This window comes from Grampus griseus (genome assembly GCF_964374135.1).
Source record: "Grampus griseus genome assembly, chromosome: X".
Taxonomy (NCBI): domain Eukaryota; kingdom Metazoa; phylum Chordata; class Mammalia; order Artiodactyla; family Delphinidae; genus Grampus; species Grampus griseus.
In genome coordinates, this window is record NC_138999.1 from 23,955,168 (window position 1) to 23,974,823 (window position 19,656).

General features: G+C 35.5%; 1 protein-coding gene across 1 annotated transcript in view; it reads right to left on the reverse strand.

The window, feature by feature from the left end:
* Nucleotides 1-391: 391 nt before the first annotated feature.
* The window catches only part of LOC309839995 (melanoma-associated antigen B10-like), a gene marked incomplete at both ends in the record, with an annotated part of 45,883 nt that continues 26,618 nt past the window's right edge, over nt 392-19,656 (reverse strand). Inside the window, 2 exons of the mRNA XM_082682015.1 lie at nt 392-1,084; nt 11,195-11,318. Of these exons, the coding sequence (XP_082538141.1) occupies nt 392-1,084; nt 11,195-11,318 (817 nt within the window). The remainder of the gene's footprint in view (nt 1,085-11,194; nt 11,319-19,656) is intronic.

The window sequence follows — 19,656 nt, forward strand, 5'->3', positions numbered from 1 at the left end:
CTTTTTCCTCTATTTCTTGATCCCAACCATTTTACTGCTGATTTCTTTTCACATTTCCAAGGAAATGCCTAACCCAATAACATGTTATCTTGTTCCAAATAACTAAATGAGATGGAAAATTTCCCAATTCTATAAAATAGTAAAACTCTTACTCTTAAACCTCATAAACATCAATAAATGTCTGATTTACATCATTCATAAACTCAGACTCTGAAGCTACTTAAACTTTCTACTAAAAGGAGCAACATTTAGGCAAATTTATCCAAGTTACTACATAGAACAGGAGCACAAACATGTTATATACTCTGTTTTCTCCAGCCCTGCCCCAACCTTCCACTAATGAGAACATTAGCTGTTCTCTTTGAACATGTTAAATAATCTTCCTCAGCCTTCACTCAGGGCAGGAAAAGCTGCTGGCTATGGCCCTGGAGCGCACACTGGCCAGGGCAGCAGTGCCAGCCCTGGCTGCAGCCCTGGCTCGGGCTCTCTCTCCCTCATCTCTCAAAGCCTCTTCATACCAGGATGGGAAGGCAGTGGGGACCGTATCATGGATCTTGGCCAGAACCTCCAGCACTTTCATCTTGCTGGTTTCAGCGCGGGCTCTCGGGCCCCACAGAAACTCATAGCATGGAGGATCACTGTTGGCCACCTGGCAGTACTCCAGGTACCTTTCCTGCACTAAATCTTTGGCGATGAGCTTCTTGGGCTCCCCACTGATGAAGTTATTCCTCCCAGCATACAACCCCATTATATTCAGCAATTCCCAGACTTGTTCCTCAGTGGCGCAGTTGCCCTTCGTGAAGATCACACCCAGAACAGTCATCAGCACACCAGTCTTGGGAACCTCTCTGTCATCACTCGGCTTTGCATCATAGCTTAGTTCCAGTTTATTGACAAGGACATAAATATTCCTGTTGGGATCCACTTCCTTCACGTCAAGGCCAAAGACCAGCTCCAAATGCTCAGAGGCTTTCCTGAGGATCTTATAGAAGTGATTCTTGTACATCTGTATTACATTTCTCAACATATCCGCCTTGGTAACGGGCTCTTTCATTTGATACTTGTACAAAATCCTTTGGATTTTCTAAAATGATGATCAAATTTACAACGAATAACTTTTGTTTCTTTTTAATAGTCCTAAAATTTATTTATTTTTGTATTCTTATCCTCTGGCTATGCATTCCAGTCCAGTGTTGAACAGTAGAGTTGGTAGCATTCTGCTTGCTGTGTCTTCTTCCTTACCTTAACGGGAATGCTACTAACACTTTGTGTTTCACATTTCAATTCTTTTGCTGTAGATTTTAGGAAATGAAAATTCCCTTCTAATGTCAGTTTGCTAAATGGTATTACTATGCATTAGTGTTGAGTTCTTTTCAAAAGCTTTTTCTGCATTTCAGTACATGGTCAAAGCGTTTTAAAATTTTATCTGTTAATGTGGTAATATTTTAGGCAGTTTTTTCCTAATGTTATATCATCTTTACATTTCTTGGATTCAGCCTCATTTTTCTACATTTAATTCACTGCTGTATTGAAACTTCTATGGGTTTATTTAGGATCTTTGCCTGTGTGTGGGTGAGCTTGGCTCAAGTATTCTGTTTTCGGGGTGTCCTCAGCTGGTTTTCTTATCAAGGAAAGCTAGCCTGGGAAAATGAGTTGAAAGATTTCCCATCTTTTTGTATGCTTTGGATGTGTTTACATAAGATAATGGTTCATTTTTTGCTTATTATATGGCAGAACTGCCTTGTCCTGAAACATTTGAAGGTGGCTGGAGCTTTGAGGAGAGTTTCAGTTTGTATTTCTCAATTACAGTTTTCTATTTCTCTTTGGATCAATTGGGTAATTAATATTTTTTCTAAATAATGGTCTATTTTCATTGGGGTTTCAAATTTAATGGCAACATGTATATTCTTTTCATTGGAGAAATTCTCAAACATATACAACATAGAGAGACTAGTGTAGTAAAACCAATACATCTGACATTAGAATCAACAATTATCAATACATAGTCAGTCTGGTTCCATTTATACCCATAGGTACTCCAATCTCTGCCACTGAAATAATGAGAAACAAATCCTAGATATAATACCATTTCATCTTTAAATATGTCAGTACCGGTTTCCAAAAGGTAAGTACTCTTTATGAAATATAAACCTTATATGGTAGGATTTTACATATTCTACCTTAAAAAAACTAACTCTGTGATATCATCAAATGTCCAATTACTTTTCACATTTACCTGACATATTTTTTAAATGTTTTGTCCTTGAATTAGAGTCAAGTAAAGTCTGTTCATTGTCATTGTTTTTTATGTCCATTAATTTATAGATCTTATCCTCCCCCGTCTCCAATAGATACATTACTTCTTTTTCCTTGTCATTTTGTTGCTGTTGTTCGGGGGAAAACCCTCATCTTATGTTCAGTCCGGTTTCGTATGGCCTGGATTTTGCTGATGCCAACACTGGTGTCCTTCTCCCCGTGTATTTCTTTAAATCGGTTGAAGTTAGATCAGATTAAGGTTTAACTTTTTTCTCTTTGTTTTTTTTCTTCTTCTGGAAAGACTGCTCCATAGGTGATACTGTGCACTTTTATTACTAGGAACCTAATGTCTGTCTCCATTTGTGTTGATGTTTGCAGTCTTTGAAGATTAGCATGTTTATCCATTAACTAATTGAGAGTTACACAATGTTAATTTTCTCTATCATTCCTTCTGAATTTATTAGATGAAATATATATTTATGTAGAAACCTATCCTTGTCCTCCATTTGGTAATATTTATACTGTTCTCTTAGAATATTTAAATTCCTTCTGCACCTATATTTTGTACAATATTATTCAACTAATATCACTTCTGTTTCTTTCTTTTGTAATTGATGATAACTATAAAACTGTCAGTTATATCAGCGTTTTCAAAGAGTAGGCTTTTGTTAGTTGGCTTCATTGTCTTTTTTTTTTTTTTGCGGTACGCGTGCCTCTCACAGTTGTGGCCTCTCCCGTTGCGGAGCACAGGCTCCGGACGCGCAGGCTCAGCAGCCATGGCTCACGGGCCCAGCCGCTCTGCAGCATGTGGGATCCTCCCGGACAGGGGCGCAAACCCGTGTCCCCTGCATCGGCAGGCGGACTCTCAACCACTGCGCCACCAGGGAAACCCTTTTTTTTTTTTTTCATTGTCTTTTAATTAATCATTTCTACACTATTTCATACATTCTATTTTGGGGGGTTTAATATGGTGCTCCTCTAGTTTCTTGAAATTTTTTGCATGTTTTAAATATTTCTATTTTTTTTTGTCCATTGGGATTTCAATTTCAATAACTATATTTTTATTTCCAGATATTGTTTTAGTTCTTTTTCAAATTAGCCTGTTCTTTTCCCTAATTTCTTATTCCTATGGTCTCTATGCTTTCTATTCTCTTTAATGGATTTTATTTTTAAATTGAGTTATAATTGACATATAACATCATAATAGTTTCAGGTATACAACATAATGATTCGACTTTTGTATATATTGTGAAATGATCACCACAATAAGTCTAGTTAACACCCATCACCACACATGGTTACAATTTTTCTTGTGATGAGAACTTTTAAGATCTACCCTCTTAGCATCTTTCAAATATACACATACAGTATTATTAACCATGTTGCCATACTGTACATTACATCCCCGGGACTTATTTATTTTATAGCTGGAAGTTTGTACCTTTTGACTACCTTTATCCATTTTGCCCACTCTCCACCCCCTGCTTTTGGCAACCACCAGTAGTTTCTCTGTATCATTGAGTTCATTTTTTTTTTTTATTCTACATATAAGTGCCTTTCTCTGTCTGACTTATTTCACTTAGCATAATTCCCTCAAGGTCTATCCATGTTGTTGCAAATGGCAAGATTGCCTTCTTTTTATGGCTAAATAATATTACATTATGTATATATATATATACATACATATATATATATATGATATTTTCTTTATCCATTCATCCATTGGTGGACATCTAGGTTGTTTCCATATCTTGGCTATTGTAAATAATGCTGCTATGAACATGGGGGTGCATATATCTTTTCAAGTTAGCATTTTCATTTTCTTCCAAGAAATACCCAGAAGTGGAATTGCTGGATCATATGGTAGTTATATTTTTAGTTTTTTGAGGAACCTCCATACTGTTTTCCATAGCAGTTGCATTATTTTTTAAATAAATTTATTTAAGGCTATAAATATCCCTCTGAGTACCACTTGGGGTGTTTCCCACAAGTAATGCTAATAGAGCTTTATGTGTAGTGCTGGAATTTTTTACAAGCTGAATGTCTCTGTATTCCTTATGTTCTTAGAATTTTTTGAATATCTATATACATATATATACATACACACACACATATACATGCAAACACACACAAATACTAGTAAGTGGAGAAAATTATTTTGGAGAAGGATGTGAAGAGGAGGAGAGAAGCAGAGAATTATTTAGAGAGGTTTCAGGGTCCCAGTGGGTGTTTTGCTTTGTTTTGTTTTGGTTATATATGATATAAGAGACTTGAACACATTTAACTGCTTATGACTGAATTGAGTTTTTCCTAGGAGTGAAAGGAGAGTTTCACATTAGAAAATCAAACAAAATAATTACAAATGCAACTGTCAGAGATTATTCAGGAAAACAGAAGTTACTTTCAATCGATAACTCAGGTAGAATTTAATGCAAGAAACTGGTTACTCAAATAATGGAGAAGCCAAACAGGATAGAGTCAGGAAAACCAATACTTTGCAACTTGAGGAAATCACTCCCATCTTTAGGATAGAGAGACAAAGAGACGAGGTAGTGTTACTGGAGACTGGGAGTTGGGGTCAGCAGGATCCAGAACCATGGTTAACCAACATATTGGGGGCTAGAGTCATAGAGAAGATGTAACCATTGAAGGAGAAGCCACTTGATTCAGAGAGAGAAAGGGAGAAGGAGAAAATGTCTGACTGTTTCTCTCCTCCTGGACTATAATCTGCTGGTGTCCTTGTTGCCCGATCCTTGATAGTAGCCAAATATTGGAGAACCTAGGAGCTGCAGCCTGCAGGAGTTATCTGCAAAACACTACAGAGCAGAGCAAAGAAAGAGTAAGGAGTGGCTCTGAGGGCAAATAAGTATAGGGCTGGCATAACACAATGACATATTAAATGAGACAAATATACAAGTTGATAAAGAAAATTGTTTTATACAAATCAATATTGATTCATGATAAAAAGAGATGTTATCAAACTAGATAATGGATATCTACCAAAAAAATACCCTCCATTGCAAACATCATACTTAGTGGAAAACCACTGGAAATTGGGAATTAGATAAGAATGGCTACTATCACTATTTTTTATTCCACATTGTAAAAGAGACACCTGCCAGCCCAGTAAAAGGAAATAAATGAAATAAAGGAGTTAGAGATTGGAAAATGAAACCATTTAGTTGTCAGTTCTCCCCCAAATATCTCTAGGTTCAACAAAATCTCCATCAAAATCCCAGAAGGCCTTTATATTTTTTTAAAGAAATTGATATACTCTAAAATTTATGTGGGAATACAATGGACAAGAATAGCCAAAATGACTTCGAAAAAGAAAAGGAAATTTGGAGGACTGACACTACTTCATGTCAAGACATTATAAAGTATGATAATCAAGACAATGTGGTATTTTTGTAAAGATAGACAAATGGCTCAATGGAACGGAATAGAAAAACTGGCAATAGACTCTAACATATATAAACAACTGATTGTCAACAGTGGTACAAAGGCAATTCAGTGAAGAAAAGATAGTCGTTTCAAAAAATGATACTGGAACAATTGGAAATATACACACACACTTTGATCCATTACTTTCACTGTACAAGAAAAATAACAAAAAATGGATCACAGATCTAAATGTAAAATCCAAAACTATAAAACTGCTAGAAGGAAATGTAGGGGAAAGCCTTTGGGTTCTTGGGCTAGGCAAAGATTTTTTGGCTACTACTTCAAAAGGACAATTCATAAAAGAACAAATTGATAAATTGGATTCCACCAGAATTAAAAACATCTGTTCTTCAAAAAGACACTGCTAAGAGAATGAAAAGACAACTAATAGAGTGGGAGAAAATATTTGCAAAACATATATATGGTAAAAGGCTTATATGGTAAAAAGCTACCCAGCATTTATAAAGAACTTTTAAAGCTCAATAATAAGAAAACATATAACCCAATATAAATGGTCAAAAGGTTTAAACAGACAGTTCACTGAAAGACAGTTAAGAATGACAGAGAAGCACGTGAAAAGATGCTCAACATCATTAATCATTAGGGAAATAAAAATTAAAATCCCAATGAGATACCACTACACACATATCAGAATATGCACAGTAAAAAGACTGCTCATACCAAGTATTGCCAAGGATGTGAAGGAACTCTCAGAGACTGCTGGTGAGGATGTAAGTTGGTACATCCACTTCGGAGAACAGTTTGGCAGTTTCTTAAAAAGTTAACCACATACCTGCAACATGACCTAGCTATTATACCACCAGGTATTTACCTGAGAGAAATGAAAGCTTATATCCATGCAAAGATGTTTATATGAAAGTTCATAGCATCTTTATTTGTAATAGTGAAAAACTGGAAAGAACTCAAATGTCCATCAACAGAGGAATAGATAAACTTTGGTGTATACATACAATGGAACAAAGTATTGATACATGCTATAACATACATGGCTCTCTAAATAATTATTTTGAGTGAAAGAACATAACACATAACAACATAACTCATACTGTATGATTTCATTTATATGCAATTCTAGGAAATGAAAACGAATGTATAGTGACGTAAAGAGTATCATTCAGTGGTTGCCTGTGGACTGGGAGGGATGTGAAAGAAATTACGAAGGAGCATGAGGAACCTTTTGGGGGTGATGGATATTTTCATTATATTGATTGTGCTGGTTGTTACGTGAATGTATTCATATGCCAAAATTTATCAAATTTTGTGCTTTCAATATATGCAGTTTATTGTATGTCAGTTACACCTTAATAAAGCTGTTAAAAATTCTAGAATGAGCCAATCCAATCTATAGTTGAAATCAGAACTGTGGAAGAGGAATGATGTGGAGGTGGTCTATTGGAATTGGCTGGGAAAGGCATGACTGATCTTTGTGAGGTGGTGGAATAACACTATATCTTGATGGGGATGGGTTACATATGTGTATGCATTTGTACATTTAGGTTTTGTGAATAGCCTCTATGAATATTGTATACATTTAGGTTTTGTGAATAGCCTCTATGAATATTGTATAAGAATTATAAGAATACGATATGATTCAGAATAGAACAACATGAACTTTAAGAAAACAGGAATACCCAAGTTTTACTGATAATGTTTAATTATCCACTTTATTTAACGCATTGGTGAAGCATAGGTTAAGTATTACTTAATCCTTCTTAGCTTTGTATACACCAAGTATTTGAGTAATTTTCCATGCATTTTCCCTTTTCACATGGCTGTGATGGTATTGTATATACATCCTTCAACTGATCTTTCTATCTTTTAGACATTTCAGAGCCCATCTTACTCCTTCATCTAGAATCGATTCCTAATATTTGTTGGTCATAATTAACCCCATCCCAAATATCACAATAACAAAAAGAACAAGGTAACATTGCTTTGTAATTAAGGCTAGATAAGTTCTAGATGAGCAATTTTTGAAGCCAGACTGTTAAAAAAAAAATGTAGGTAGTTTAACTATTTACAGTGTTGCTGATAAACGTTCATTATTACCATAATGGAAGCAAATTACTGTAAAATTACCATAAAAGTACAGGAAATATTCAATAAGTTACTTAAAATGAAAGAGAATAATAAACTAACTTATGGCAAACACGTTTATGTGGCCTCAAGGCATAAGCCCCAAAGAAGAGAGTCAGATGTAGTGCGTGAGATATTTGTATATTATCTATACCCTGTTACAGAAAGATAAGCTTTTTGACTGTTCATTTCACAGGTAGGTGGTATTTTGCTCAAAATAGACTACTTCTCTTTGAGACTGCTCACCATATTGATCACTGGGCTTTACCTAGGCATTTGATATGGTCATTCTCATGTAGATCATATTTTGATATTTACGTTTTTTTAAACCCCAAATCAGCTATTAAGATCTAACTTATTTTAGCAAGTAATTCATGTAACAGGCATCCCTACCCCATCTCTACTACTTCTGTTATCCCTAAACTCCATATCTCATCAGTGACCCTCTACCCATCAGCAAAAACACAGCGTCTTAGGACAATATCTCATGTGCTAATATTCACCATATTCTTAATCTCTGCCCCATTCTTTAAGACTTAACCAATTATGAATTCTGTTTTTACATCTGTCTCCAGGGATTAGGCTCGAGAATGAGTTGTGATTTTTGGCAATATAGAATTAGCTTTAAAGAACAAAAAAAATATTTCTATCATCATATAACTTAGATATAACAACCATCAACATTTTTATTTTCTGCTTATCTTTATTTTTTAGCATACTGCCTAGCAATTAGGAACAAATGTTAGCATTGCCTTTCTCGAGTTTCTAATCTAAAAACAGGAATAATAGAAGAGGAAGCACAGACTTCAAACATTCTCAAACTGATAGCACTGTAGTGAATGTCCAAATCTCTTTTTTCATGTTGACTTAGATGGGTTTTTAGGGTACAATCCTAAGTACGCCATCATGCTGATACTATCTCTGAAAGAGATTTAATAGTATTCATAGTCTGCTGAGCTAGGAAAGTTTCTTAAAGGATCAAAAATGTCCTCTAATTCTAGCTTCCAAGTTTCCCGTAATGACGTCACGTGCAACTGCATAAAAATGATTTACTAAAACTGTGCCTATTCTTTAGAGTAGTCCTTGTTGTTTGGTGATAGAAATAGCTTTGTGATGATGTCCAGATCTCTAACCCCACCAGCACCAGTATCCTGGTCAACACTGAGGCCAGCAAATTAATCCTGATGCTGATGAAATCCAGGGAGAAGATATTCCCTGTTCTAGCAAGCACTATAGTAGTATAGATAACTATGACATGGAATTGGTAATACTGTTCTGTGTATACAGAACTCAGTGATGCTATCTGTCGCATCACACCTGGATGTAAAACTGCATGTCCCTTCTTCTCCATAGGAGCACATGTTTGAAATTGTGCAGTACTTAAAATTCAAAAGAGAAAATACATGGGGAAGGGGATAGGACAAAAGCCTATGACAGGAAGTCATGAAATTTTTCAGTAGTTAAATACCTTTGTTTCCCCCATGTTCTTGCATATAACACCATACAAACATTGTGTACAACTATTTTAGATAATTATATAAGATAATCAATGCAGATTATGAGTAGAATTAATTTGTTGCCTACAATTTTAAATTGTTTATTCTGCTTAAATACAGAAGAAATTCAGACTTAGATAAGTAATTAGCAAAGGAGCTTATAGTGATGTGGCTTAAATATTCACACATATTCCTCAAATGTATGTTAATAAAAATATATAAATTTATATATAACGTAAGTATATAAATAATACTGAAATGTATATAAATTTAGATCTAAATAATGTATACCTGTTTAATATATACACATATATGTTATTCTTACAGTTCTGACAACATTTAAAGTAAAAAATATGGATATAAACAAGTAAAAATAATGTATATGTAACAATAGAGAGTTCAATTTTATCATCATTACTTAACCTTAGTGAATTTGATGTTCTGTTAAAAAAAGAACACAGTGCTACAAGGAGACAAGTTAAAATGGTTGTAGCGTCACTTTCATAAATAACTGATATCAAAACTATATTCCTTGATTTACAGTTTCACTCTTCATCATGTTACGTATCTCACATTTTAATCATATATTTGAAGCTAGTTAAATGATTTGAAGAAATTCAGACTTATGATACATATTAAAACAAAAATAGGAGCAAAAGGAAAATTTTAAATGCTTTTTTTTTTCGGTCGCGGGCCTCTCACTGTTGCGGCCTCTCCCATTGCGGAGCACAGGCTTCGGACGCGCAGGCTCAGCGGCCATGGCTCACAGGCCCAGCTGCTCCGCAGCATGTGGGATCTTCCCAGACCGGGGCACGAACCCGTGTCCCCTGCATCAGCAGGCGGACTCTCAACCACTGTGCCACCAGGGAAGCCCTTAAATGCTATTTTAAAGGCTAATTTTGTTTGTTTTTTGTTTGCAAATAGGAAAACAGAGATATTTGCTGCTGTCAAGAGCTGTGAAGAAGCTAAGATTTTTATTCTTCTTGCAAGCTAACAAGTTAGCCTGTCACAGTTTCATGGATGCTGGCAAAAAACACAAGACGCTTGGGTAAGAGATAAAGAACGTCATTACTCAAAGCAATAGTAGTAGCCAGAGTATATGCATTTTCTTACACTGGTTATCCAAGTCCCAGTAACCAGAGAGTGACATGGAGAGGTCCAGGTGACACCAGAACATACAGTGAGTTGCATTGCAGGAAAGGAGCCCTGTGCTTAGGAAACCTGAATTTTGTATAATGGGCAGAAAGCATGCCTCCCCCCTGCTCTGGAGACATTATTTATAACTTCCAAGGCTGTTTGATACACAGACTTTGTTGAAAATATCAGACAAAGGGCAGCCAGTGCCTCACAAGATATGCAGAATAGCAAGTGACCCATAGAGAATTGTCCCTAAACATTATATGTTCTGTTTAATAGTTAGTCATTTGTATAGTTGATTTTCTCCTCCTTAGACATAAACTTTTGGCGAAGTAATATGAACGATTTACTTGAGGAGAAATCACCTTTGCAAAAATGTATTCTCTCACTCAATCCATTTTCTTAACATCCATCTGGTGCATATTTTATTGGGAGAAAGTAAACAGTAGGACAAAAATTAAAGTCCATGTAAACCAATTTGTTTCAGGAATTATATGTTTTAAGTGACAGTTGACTCACAAAATGTACTCACTATTGTAAAGCTTATTCCAGGTGAGTTTCTTCAATTAGAAGTTAAAGCTTAAGCAAAATGAAAAAAGGTCCTTTGTTTTTCCATTTTGTGAATCAAAATAAACTGTCTGTGAAAACATCTATGTGCCCCTAAATGGAATTAATCAAAGATGTAAAGGACAGATAGGTGAATATAATGAAAGCTATAGGGTTAGGAAAAATCTTCCTTCCTCTTACATTTTACACACACTTACCATTAGTACGTGACAGGTAGATGTTCTTGAGTGCTCTGACCCCAAGGTTCTCAGCTTGTCAATGGCACAATAATAAGCATTCATTTCCTTCTCTGATGAAGCATATTTTATATTCTCTAATATCCTGTAAATAAGGAATCAGTGAGATATAATAACACCTGAATCCTTACCACTGTTCTAATGGGGGTAGCCTTTGGTTACAGGGAGATTTTTGAAATATTAAATATAAAATTAGATTTCAAAATTTACCACTTAGCATTCTTTTTTTTTTAACATCTTTATTGGAGTATAATTGCTTTACAATGGTGTGTTAGTTTCTGCTTTATAACAAAGTGACTCAGCTATTACATATACATATATCCCCATATCTCCTCCCTCATGCGTCTCCCTCCCACCCTCCCTATCCCACCCCCCTAGATGGTCACAAAGCACCGAGCTGATCTCCCTGTGCTATGTGGCTGCTTCCCACTAGCTATCTATTTTACATTTGGTAGTGTATACATGTCCATGCCACTCTCTCACTTTGTCCCAGCTTACCTTTCCCACTCCCCATGTCCTCAAGCCCATTCTCTACATCTGCTTCTTTATTCCTGTCCTGCCCCTAGGTTCTTCAGAAGAATTTTTTTTTTTTTTTAGATTCCATATATATATGTGTTAGCACACGGTATTTGTTTTTCACTTTCTGACTTACTTCACTCTGTATGACAGACTCTAGGTCCATCCACCTCACTACAAATAACTCAATTTCGTTTCTTTTTATGGCTAAGTAATATTCCATTGTATATATGTGCCACATCTTCTTTATCCAATCATCTATTGATGGACACTTAGGTTGTTTCCATCTCCTGGCTATTGTAAATAGAGCTGCAATGAACATTGTGGTTCATGACTCTTTTTGAATTATGGTTTTCTCAGGGTATATGCCCAGTAGTGGGATTGCTGGGTCGTATGGTAGTTCTATTTTTAGTTTTTTAAGAAACCTCCATACTGTTCTCCATAGTGGCTGTATCAATTTCCATTCCCACCAACAGTGCAAGAGGGTTCCCTTTTCTCCACACCCTCTCCAGTATTTATTGTTTGTAGATTTTTTGATGATGGCCATTCTGACTGGTGTGAGATATCTCATTGTAGTTTTGATTTGCATTTCTCTAATGATTAATGATGTTGAGCATTCTTTCATGTGTTTGTTGGCAATCTGTATATCTTCTTTGGAGAAATGTCTGTTTAGGTCTTCTGCCCATTTTTGGATTGAATTGTTTGTTTTTTTGATATTGAGCTGCATGAGCTGCTTGTAAATTTTGGAGATTAATCCTTTGTCAGTTGCTTCATTTGCAAGTAATTTCTCCCATTCTGAGGGTTGTCTTTTGGTCTTGTTTATGGTTTCCTTTGCTGTGTAAAAGCTTTGAAGTTTCATTAGGTCCCATTTGTTTATTTTTGTTTTTATTTCCATTTCTCTAGGAGGTGGGTCAAAAAGGATCTTGCTGTGATTTATGTCAAAGAGTGTTCTGCCTATGTTTTCCTCTAAGAGTTTGATAGTGTGTGGCCTTACATTTAGGTCTTTAATCCATTTTGAGTTTATTTTTGTGTATGGTGTTAGGGAGTGTTGTAATTTCATTCTTTTACATGTAGCTGTCCTGGGAGCTATTAATTGCCTATAATTTCTGGTCTGCTGTCTAGCTGCAAAACAAGCCCCAAGGGCCAAAAAAAACCCCACACACACATAAATTTAAGAGCTGGCAGTTTGAAGTTCACAAGTATGAATCAAGATGGTAAAGGTGAGAGGTGGGATGCCATCTGTGTCTGCTACAACTATCATCTTACAGATTCAGTCTAGGGTTTGCTTCAACCTCTTCAGGTTCAAAAAAGAAATCATGCAAACACTTTTCATTGTATTGGGCTCCTCACATGTTTTCTTAACCTTTCAAAAATAGTGTAGAATCAGCATGTTTAATGCAAGTAAATCTACATCCAGCATTGATCTTAGATTTCCTATAGGGTTCCTATTACAAAGAAAATACCACTGGTTCATGACCTTTGCTTATGGAAAGGCACAATTTGGACTCTTCGTTATATTTTGGTCCACTAGCTTTGCTTCAAATTACTTTGTACATTTAGTTTAAAATTCAGCTCTAAGGGTTTTAATTTCGGCCCTAGTCCTCTAGTCTTTTTCACACAAATCACTATGTCTTTCTCCTCATTTTTCCTCAACTTAAACATGAGTCTCCTATTCAATTTGCATTGCCTTTAACCATACTATTTTCTCCCCTGACTTAACTGATTTGCCCATTCCTCTTTCCCTGGCTGCACTACTATTTGCTGAGGAATTTTTTACAATCCCACTACATCCTCAAGTCACAAAGTTATGGGCATGATGGCAGCAAAGAGCTTAGATATCTAGGAAGAAAAGTTGGAGTGAGGGGCTCTTCATGGAAACGAAAGTGAGAAGGGGCATGTAGAGGGGAGTGTGATGCTACTACCTTTCAAGAAGTCAAGGTAAATGATGATGCGATTGTGGATGATTTTCTGTCTTTCCCAAAGCATTACTTTTCACTACAATATATATAACATCATGATCCTGAGGTTTGCTTCAACAGATTTCACCAAAATAAACCCAGATTTGTACATTTCTTTTGTTTTTCTTTTTCTCCGTATGTTTCACTTCTTATGAAAAAGCTGTTTGATGTGTTATGTAGAGCAAGGCTTCCCAAGTCCTGCTCTCTATCTAATTCTATATCCTCATCTCCTGAAACATTCTAAGCATAATCCAAAAGGAAAAATTTTGGCCCTTGCTCAAACATGTCATGTTGTTTGATGTCCCCAAACCATTAAACAGACTGCTTCCCCTGCTGAGATATAATATTCCTCATGTCTCTATGGTGAACTCTTAACTTTTGACACCAATATTAGTCATCATTTCTTGGCAGGGCCTTTCTTGACATTGATGGGTCAAGCAAACAAATTCCTTTTTTGTACTTCGTCTGTATCATGTTTCCTACATATATTTCTACCTATATTGTAGTTTACTAAATAGTATAAATTTGTTTTAATATTAGTCTTGAGATTCCTAAGATCCAAAACTAGGTCTTATTTTCTTTTACCACCCAGAGCCAGGAAACATCTGTTACATAGTAAGAATGTAATAAACGGGGTTCATTGTTGAATTATCTTTTTATTTGATTCTCTCTTAGAACTCCTTATGCCTCTATAACTTTCTACATTAAAAATTCACATAAAGTATCCACTTAAAATTTTTACTCTCCTTTAAACAAAAATAAAAGTGCATATTCAACTTTTCCTGACCTCCTTTGATTTCTTCTCTTTCAAATCAGAGAAAACCTTGCCACTTAATTTTTTATAAAGCAAATGCTTACTTTCTGAAAATGTTCCATAATTAGGTACATTTCTGGAAATTATTTATATTATAACCATGGTCATTTCTTCTTTATAAGTTACTATAATATAGCAGTTGTATCTTTTTAAGTGCTTTGTATTCTGTTTTAGTAATTTGGATGAAAGAAAGAATGGCATATCCAAGCAGGTGCTTAGTAATATAATTATCATCAACATAATCTTAATTCTCCTTTTTGAAGTATTGTTTCATTATACTGTTACTATGACTACTTATGTAGGTGAAAATCATTGTGGTGTAGTAGCAGAAACACGAAATGGCAGTCAAGATACCAGTGTTCCAATTCGGTACTTGCACTTTGTTGTGTATCCTGAAGTATGCTGCTTAACTTCTCAGACCTTTGAATTTGCTTACCAATAAAATAAAATTGCTGGTATAAATAATCTGGAAGGTCCATTATAGCTCTCAGTGTTATCTGATCCCAAGATTCAATGCATATTCCTTTGCCTTTTCTGATGATACCACTGATTCATATATTCTACATATAAATTGTGTTGAATGAGTGTATTTATGGAATAGGGACTTAAGTTTTTATGATCTTAGAAAAAGGGTATGAAAGTGAAGAAGGTTGGCTTTGTATACTCAAATGAGAAAGGAAAATACCTAGGTGTAGGTCAAAGAAATGGAAGCCTGGAAGATGATGGCTTTTAATTTGGACTGAATTTATGTTGTGGTCATGGGGATGTCAGTGACATCTTTACCTTAGTCATTCTTATTGTTAACTCTATGTAAAAGATGAGGGTAGGATCTAGATTCTTTAAATAATAATAATAAAATAAATACAAGAAGGAGGAGAAGCTAAAAGCTGTCAGAAAAGAAAAGAAACAAATAGATGCAGCTTCTCAAACAACCATTAATGTGAAAATAAACTGAACAATAAAGAGCAACTTTTTCTTGAGGAACAACTACCCCACAAGAAGTCTATTAAATTACATGAGCTTACTAAGATCGATGATCATAAGTGTTTATAACAGTCCTTCAATTAAGGATGTAGCAAACAATGGAATGCTATGAGGGTAATGAGAAATCTATAGGTGACAAAGAGATCTCAACACTTACTTTGTTTTACTCTAACAATAGAAAAAGGGAAAACATTTTTAGATACTGATTTTTCTTCCAAAGCCTTCAGTTAGTTATTTCAAACTAATAAAGTAGAAAGAGCCTAGAAATTGTATTTCAGATCTTAGTAAAATTATAAAGCGACTTAAAAGCCCTTTGAATAAATTTACTTAACATGCAAAGGAATTTGAAGACTATCCTAAAGTTGAGGATAATTTGCCACATTTAAGATAAAAATAGGGACACCGTGCAGAAAAACTGTTACTGAATTTGTGGAAGATATTCTGCAATAATTTGTTAGTGGACCAATACATATTTCAGTAATACTGAGAAACTGACAAATGTAAATCAAGTTTTGTCAGTTCTTAAGCAGATAGGAATTTACTCCAGTACATCTCTCCTTAATCTCAATCGCAAATGTTACTACAAGATGAATTTGGATGTGCAGACTCTATCTTTCTCTCCACATGTTGTCTACTTGATAAACTATCAAGTAAATTCTTATTTGAAAAACACAGCTCGGAGCACTCTTACTACTCATTCTGTCATGGTCTCAGCCTATCCTAGGCAAATGTGAAGTTATTTTTCTACATGAAATGTCAATGAAATGTTTCCTAAGCAAATGCCCTTCTGATGTATTAAAGTCCATATTTTATATTTACATGGTATCATAAATCTATTACCACTGTAATAAATTTAAAAAAACATTTTGAAAAAAAGTGAATTTAAAAACTATAACAATAAGATAAAGCAGGGATATTTCCCCCTATTTGGTACCATGAATTCAGCTGAATTGCAATAGTTGCCTATCTGGTCTCAATGCTGGTGCCCTAGACCCACAATAGTGTCTTCTCAGCCAGAGTGAACTTTTTAAATGTTTGATCAACGTCATTTTCTCAAAACACAAAGGCTTCTGATCTCACTTACAAGGCTCTTAATAACCTAGCCCCTTCCACCTCTCTTTCCTCCTGGACTCAGCGCCAGTCACATATCTTCTTTGCTGTTACTTGAATACACAAACATAGTCTTGCTTCAAGGACATTTTACTTATTTTTCCCCTATGTATTTGCTTTTTCCCTAGGTATCATCATGGCTTACTCTTAGCTTTCTTCAGGCCTTTGCCAAAAAAAAAAAAAAAAAGGCTCTTGTATCCTCCTAACACATATTGTCCCCTGTTTCTTGTTTTGGTCTTTGGTTTTCTACACTGTATACATTGCAATCACTTTGTGTATATATATACATATTTTATGTAGTGTTAAGTATTATTCTCTTTTCCACCCACTAGAATATAAGCTTCATGTGGGCAGGGACTTGATCAGTTTGATTCATTACTGCTTCCCCAGCCCCTAAAATGATATGTGGTACATAATACACATTCAATAAATATTCTTTGAAGGCATAAATGAGGTGAGATGTGTGTATTGATAATAAATGTATCAATAAATATTAACTCTGTTGGCTCTTTTGCTCTCAGCCAAATTACTTGTCAACTGAACCAATCAAGGGTACATTTAATATGGCTAAATTATATATCCTAAACGTTTGTTGAGACCTGCGAAGTGTGCATGTGTTTACTCTTTGATCCTAAACATAAATTTGGGATTATTAATATATAAGCTTTTGAGAAGGTAGTATAGAGTGGCAGGACTGGAGACAACTCCAGAGAAGCTGGATTTGAGAGGCCTTGGTTTTATTTCTTCTTAGAAGTGTGTAATTGGACAATTCAGCTGGCTTCTCTGCATCTTAATTTCCTCATCTACTAAACTGGACCAATAGAAATAATTACTTTCTAGCTTGCCTCACAGGATTGTTGTAAATCTCAAGTAAACCAAAGCATTTAAATATATTGTGTAAACCTTTCTGTGGGCTGCATTCCTGATGTTTACAGGTGTAAGAAAAAATACAAATTAAAAATAAGAAAAAAAAAATCAATTCTCCCTGGTGCAAACAGGGAAACAGGCTCCTCCCCCTTCCTTTTCTTAAAGCATTTACTTTAGAATTTCAGTAATTATAAAATCTTTCTCTGCCTCTTTGAAATGTATGTAAATCTTTTCAAAAGCTAAGTAAGCCTTTTTTTAGTTCTACAACCCAGTAATGTTTCCTCAAGGACCAGGGAGCCATGATTTGAAATGCAATCATCAAGGAAAATAGTGCCCCTATCTCCCAGTTTCCACGGAGGACAGGAGCCTAAGTTTAGCTGGTATCTGGCTCTAAGTTGCAAACCTAGCTCCTGTCATAAAGATCCAGGAAATTTTTTTTCTTTTGGATAAAGACCATTACCAAACACAAATGGTCACTCCAATTACCAGGTGAATTTTGGATGAACTTTGTGTGAGAAAGGGTGCTGTCAAGTCCTCATACTTGAGGCTTGTTATTGTTTATTGTTTACTTGGGAACAAGTATATAATGGGTTGTATCTGCTTGGTTGTATAAAAGGGTAAGATTTCTTTCTGTCTTTGCATTCTTTTTAGATTGCCTGTGCTATGTATCACACTCCAGTTTAATGCTCATTCAATAATAAAACTGTTTTCTTTCTCTTTTTCTACCTTTGTGGAGAGGTTTTCTAGGTTAACAAACGATTTTTGTTTCTAATAATATTTCCCCAACTTAGGTAAATGAAAAGTCACATGAAAAACAGAATGAAGAGAATTCTGGTTTCTACATGGGAAGTAGAGAGCTGAAAAAAACATTAATCCATCCTTATAACAAGAACCAAAGCTGGACAAACTGCAGGTTTACAACTTTTTTTAGATCCGTAAGAGACCTCAGTCACAGGGTAGCCAACTAGACCAAAATCTAAAAAGAGTTCAGCTGGAATTATTAACAAATTGGTAAAGGACAAGTAGAGACTGGCAAGAGTATGTGGATCCCTTGGGGATCATAGATAGGGAGGGAGTTCAGACCCACTCTTAACACCTAACTTACTCCATGGGCCTCGCTCCCCTACCCTCCCCCCAAAAGATTGGTAGAAGACCTGAGACAGCAAAACACACTGTTAAGAGAATGAAAACACAAACCACAGACAGGGCAAAAATATCTGTCAATCACCTATATGGCAAAGGACTTGTTTACAGAATATATAAAGAACTTTCAAAACTCATCAAAGAGAAAGTAAACAACACAATAAAAATATGGGCAAAATGTTTGAATATACACTAAATCAAAGAAGGTATACGGATGGCAAATAAGCAGATAAAATGATGTTCATTTTATCTGGTCATTAAGAAAATTCATATTAAAACCACTATGAAATACTACCAAATGTTTATTAGAATGCCTAAAAAACAACGTCAGTTGCTGGTGAGGATACAGAGCAACTCGAACATTCATAAATTGCAAAATGATCACTTTGGAAAGCAGAAACAGTTTCTTTTAAAGGTAAACACACCTATACCATGTGACCCAGAAATCCCACTTCCCCCCAAAAGAGAGAAAAATTATGTTCACACAAAAACATGTATGTGGAAGTTTTTAGCAGCTTTACTCATAATCACAAAACACTGGAAAGAACCCAAATGTTCTTCAGCCAGTGAACAGATAAACAAACTGTAGTACATCCATACAGTGGAATAGTATTCAGCAATAAAACTTAAAAAAAAAACCAAACCCAAAACTATTGATACGTGCAACAACATTCATAAATCTCAAATGCTTTTTGCTAACTGGAAAAAGCCAGGTCAAAAGACTACAAACTAAATAATTCTATTTATATGATGTTCTGGAAAAGGCAAAGCTATCGGGTTGGAGAATAGATCAGTGGTTGCTAGGGGTTCAGGGTAGAGGAAAGGGTTGACTATCAGGGAGAGGCATAAAGAAAGGTTTTTTTTTGTTTTTTTTTTTTTTGTGCGGGCCTCTCACTGTCGTGGCCTGTCTTGTTGCGGAGCACAGGCTCCAGACGCGCAGGCTCAGTAGTTGTGGCTCACGGGCTCAGTGCTCCGCGGCATGTGGGATCCTCCCAGACCAGGGCTCGAACCCATGTCCCCCGCATTGGCAG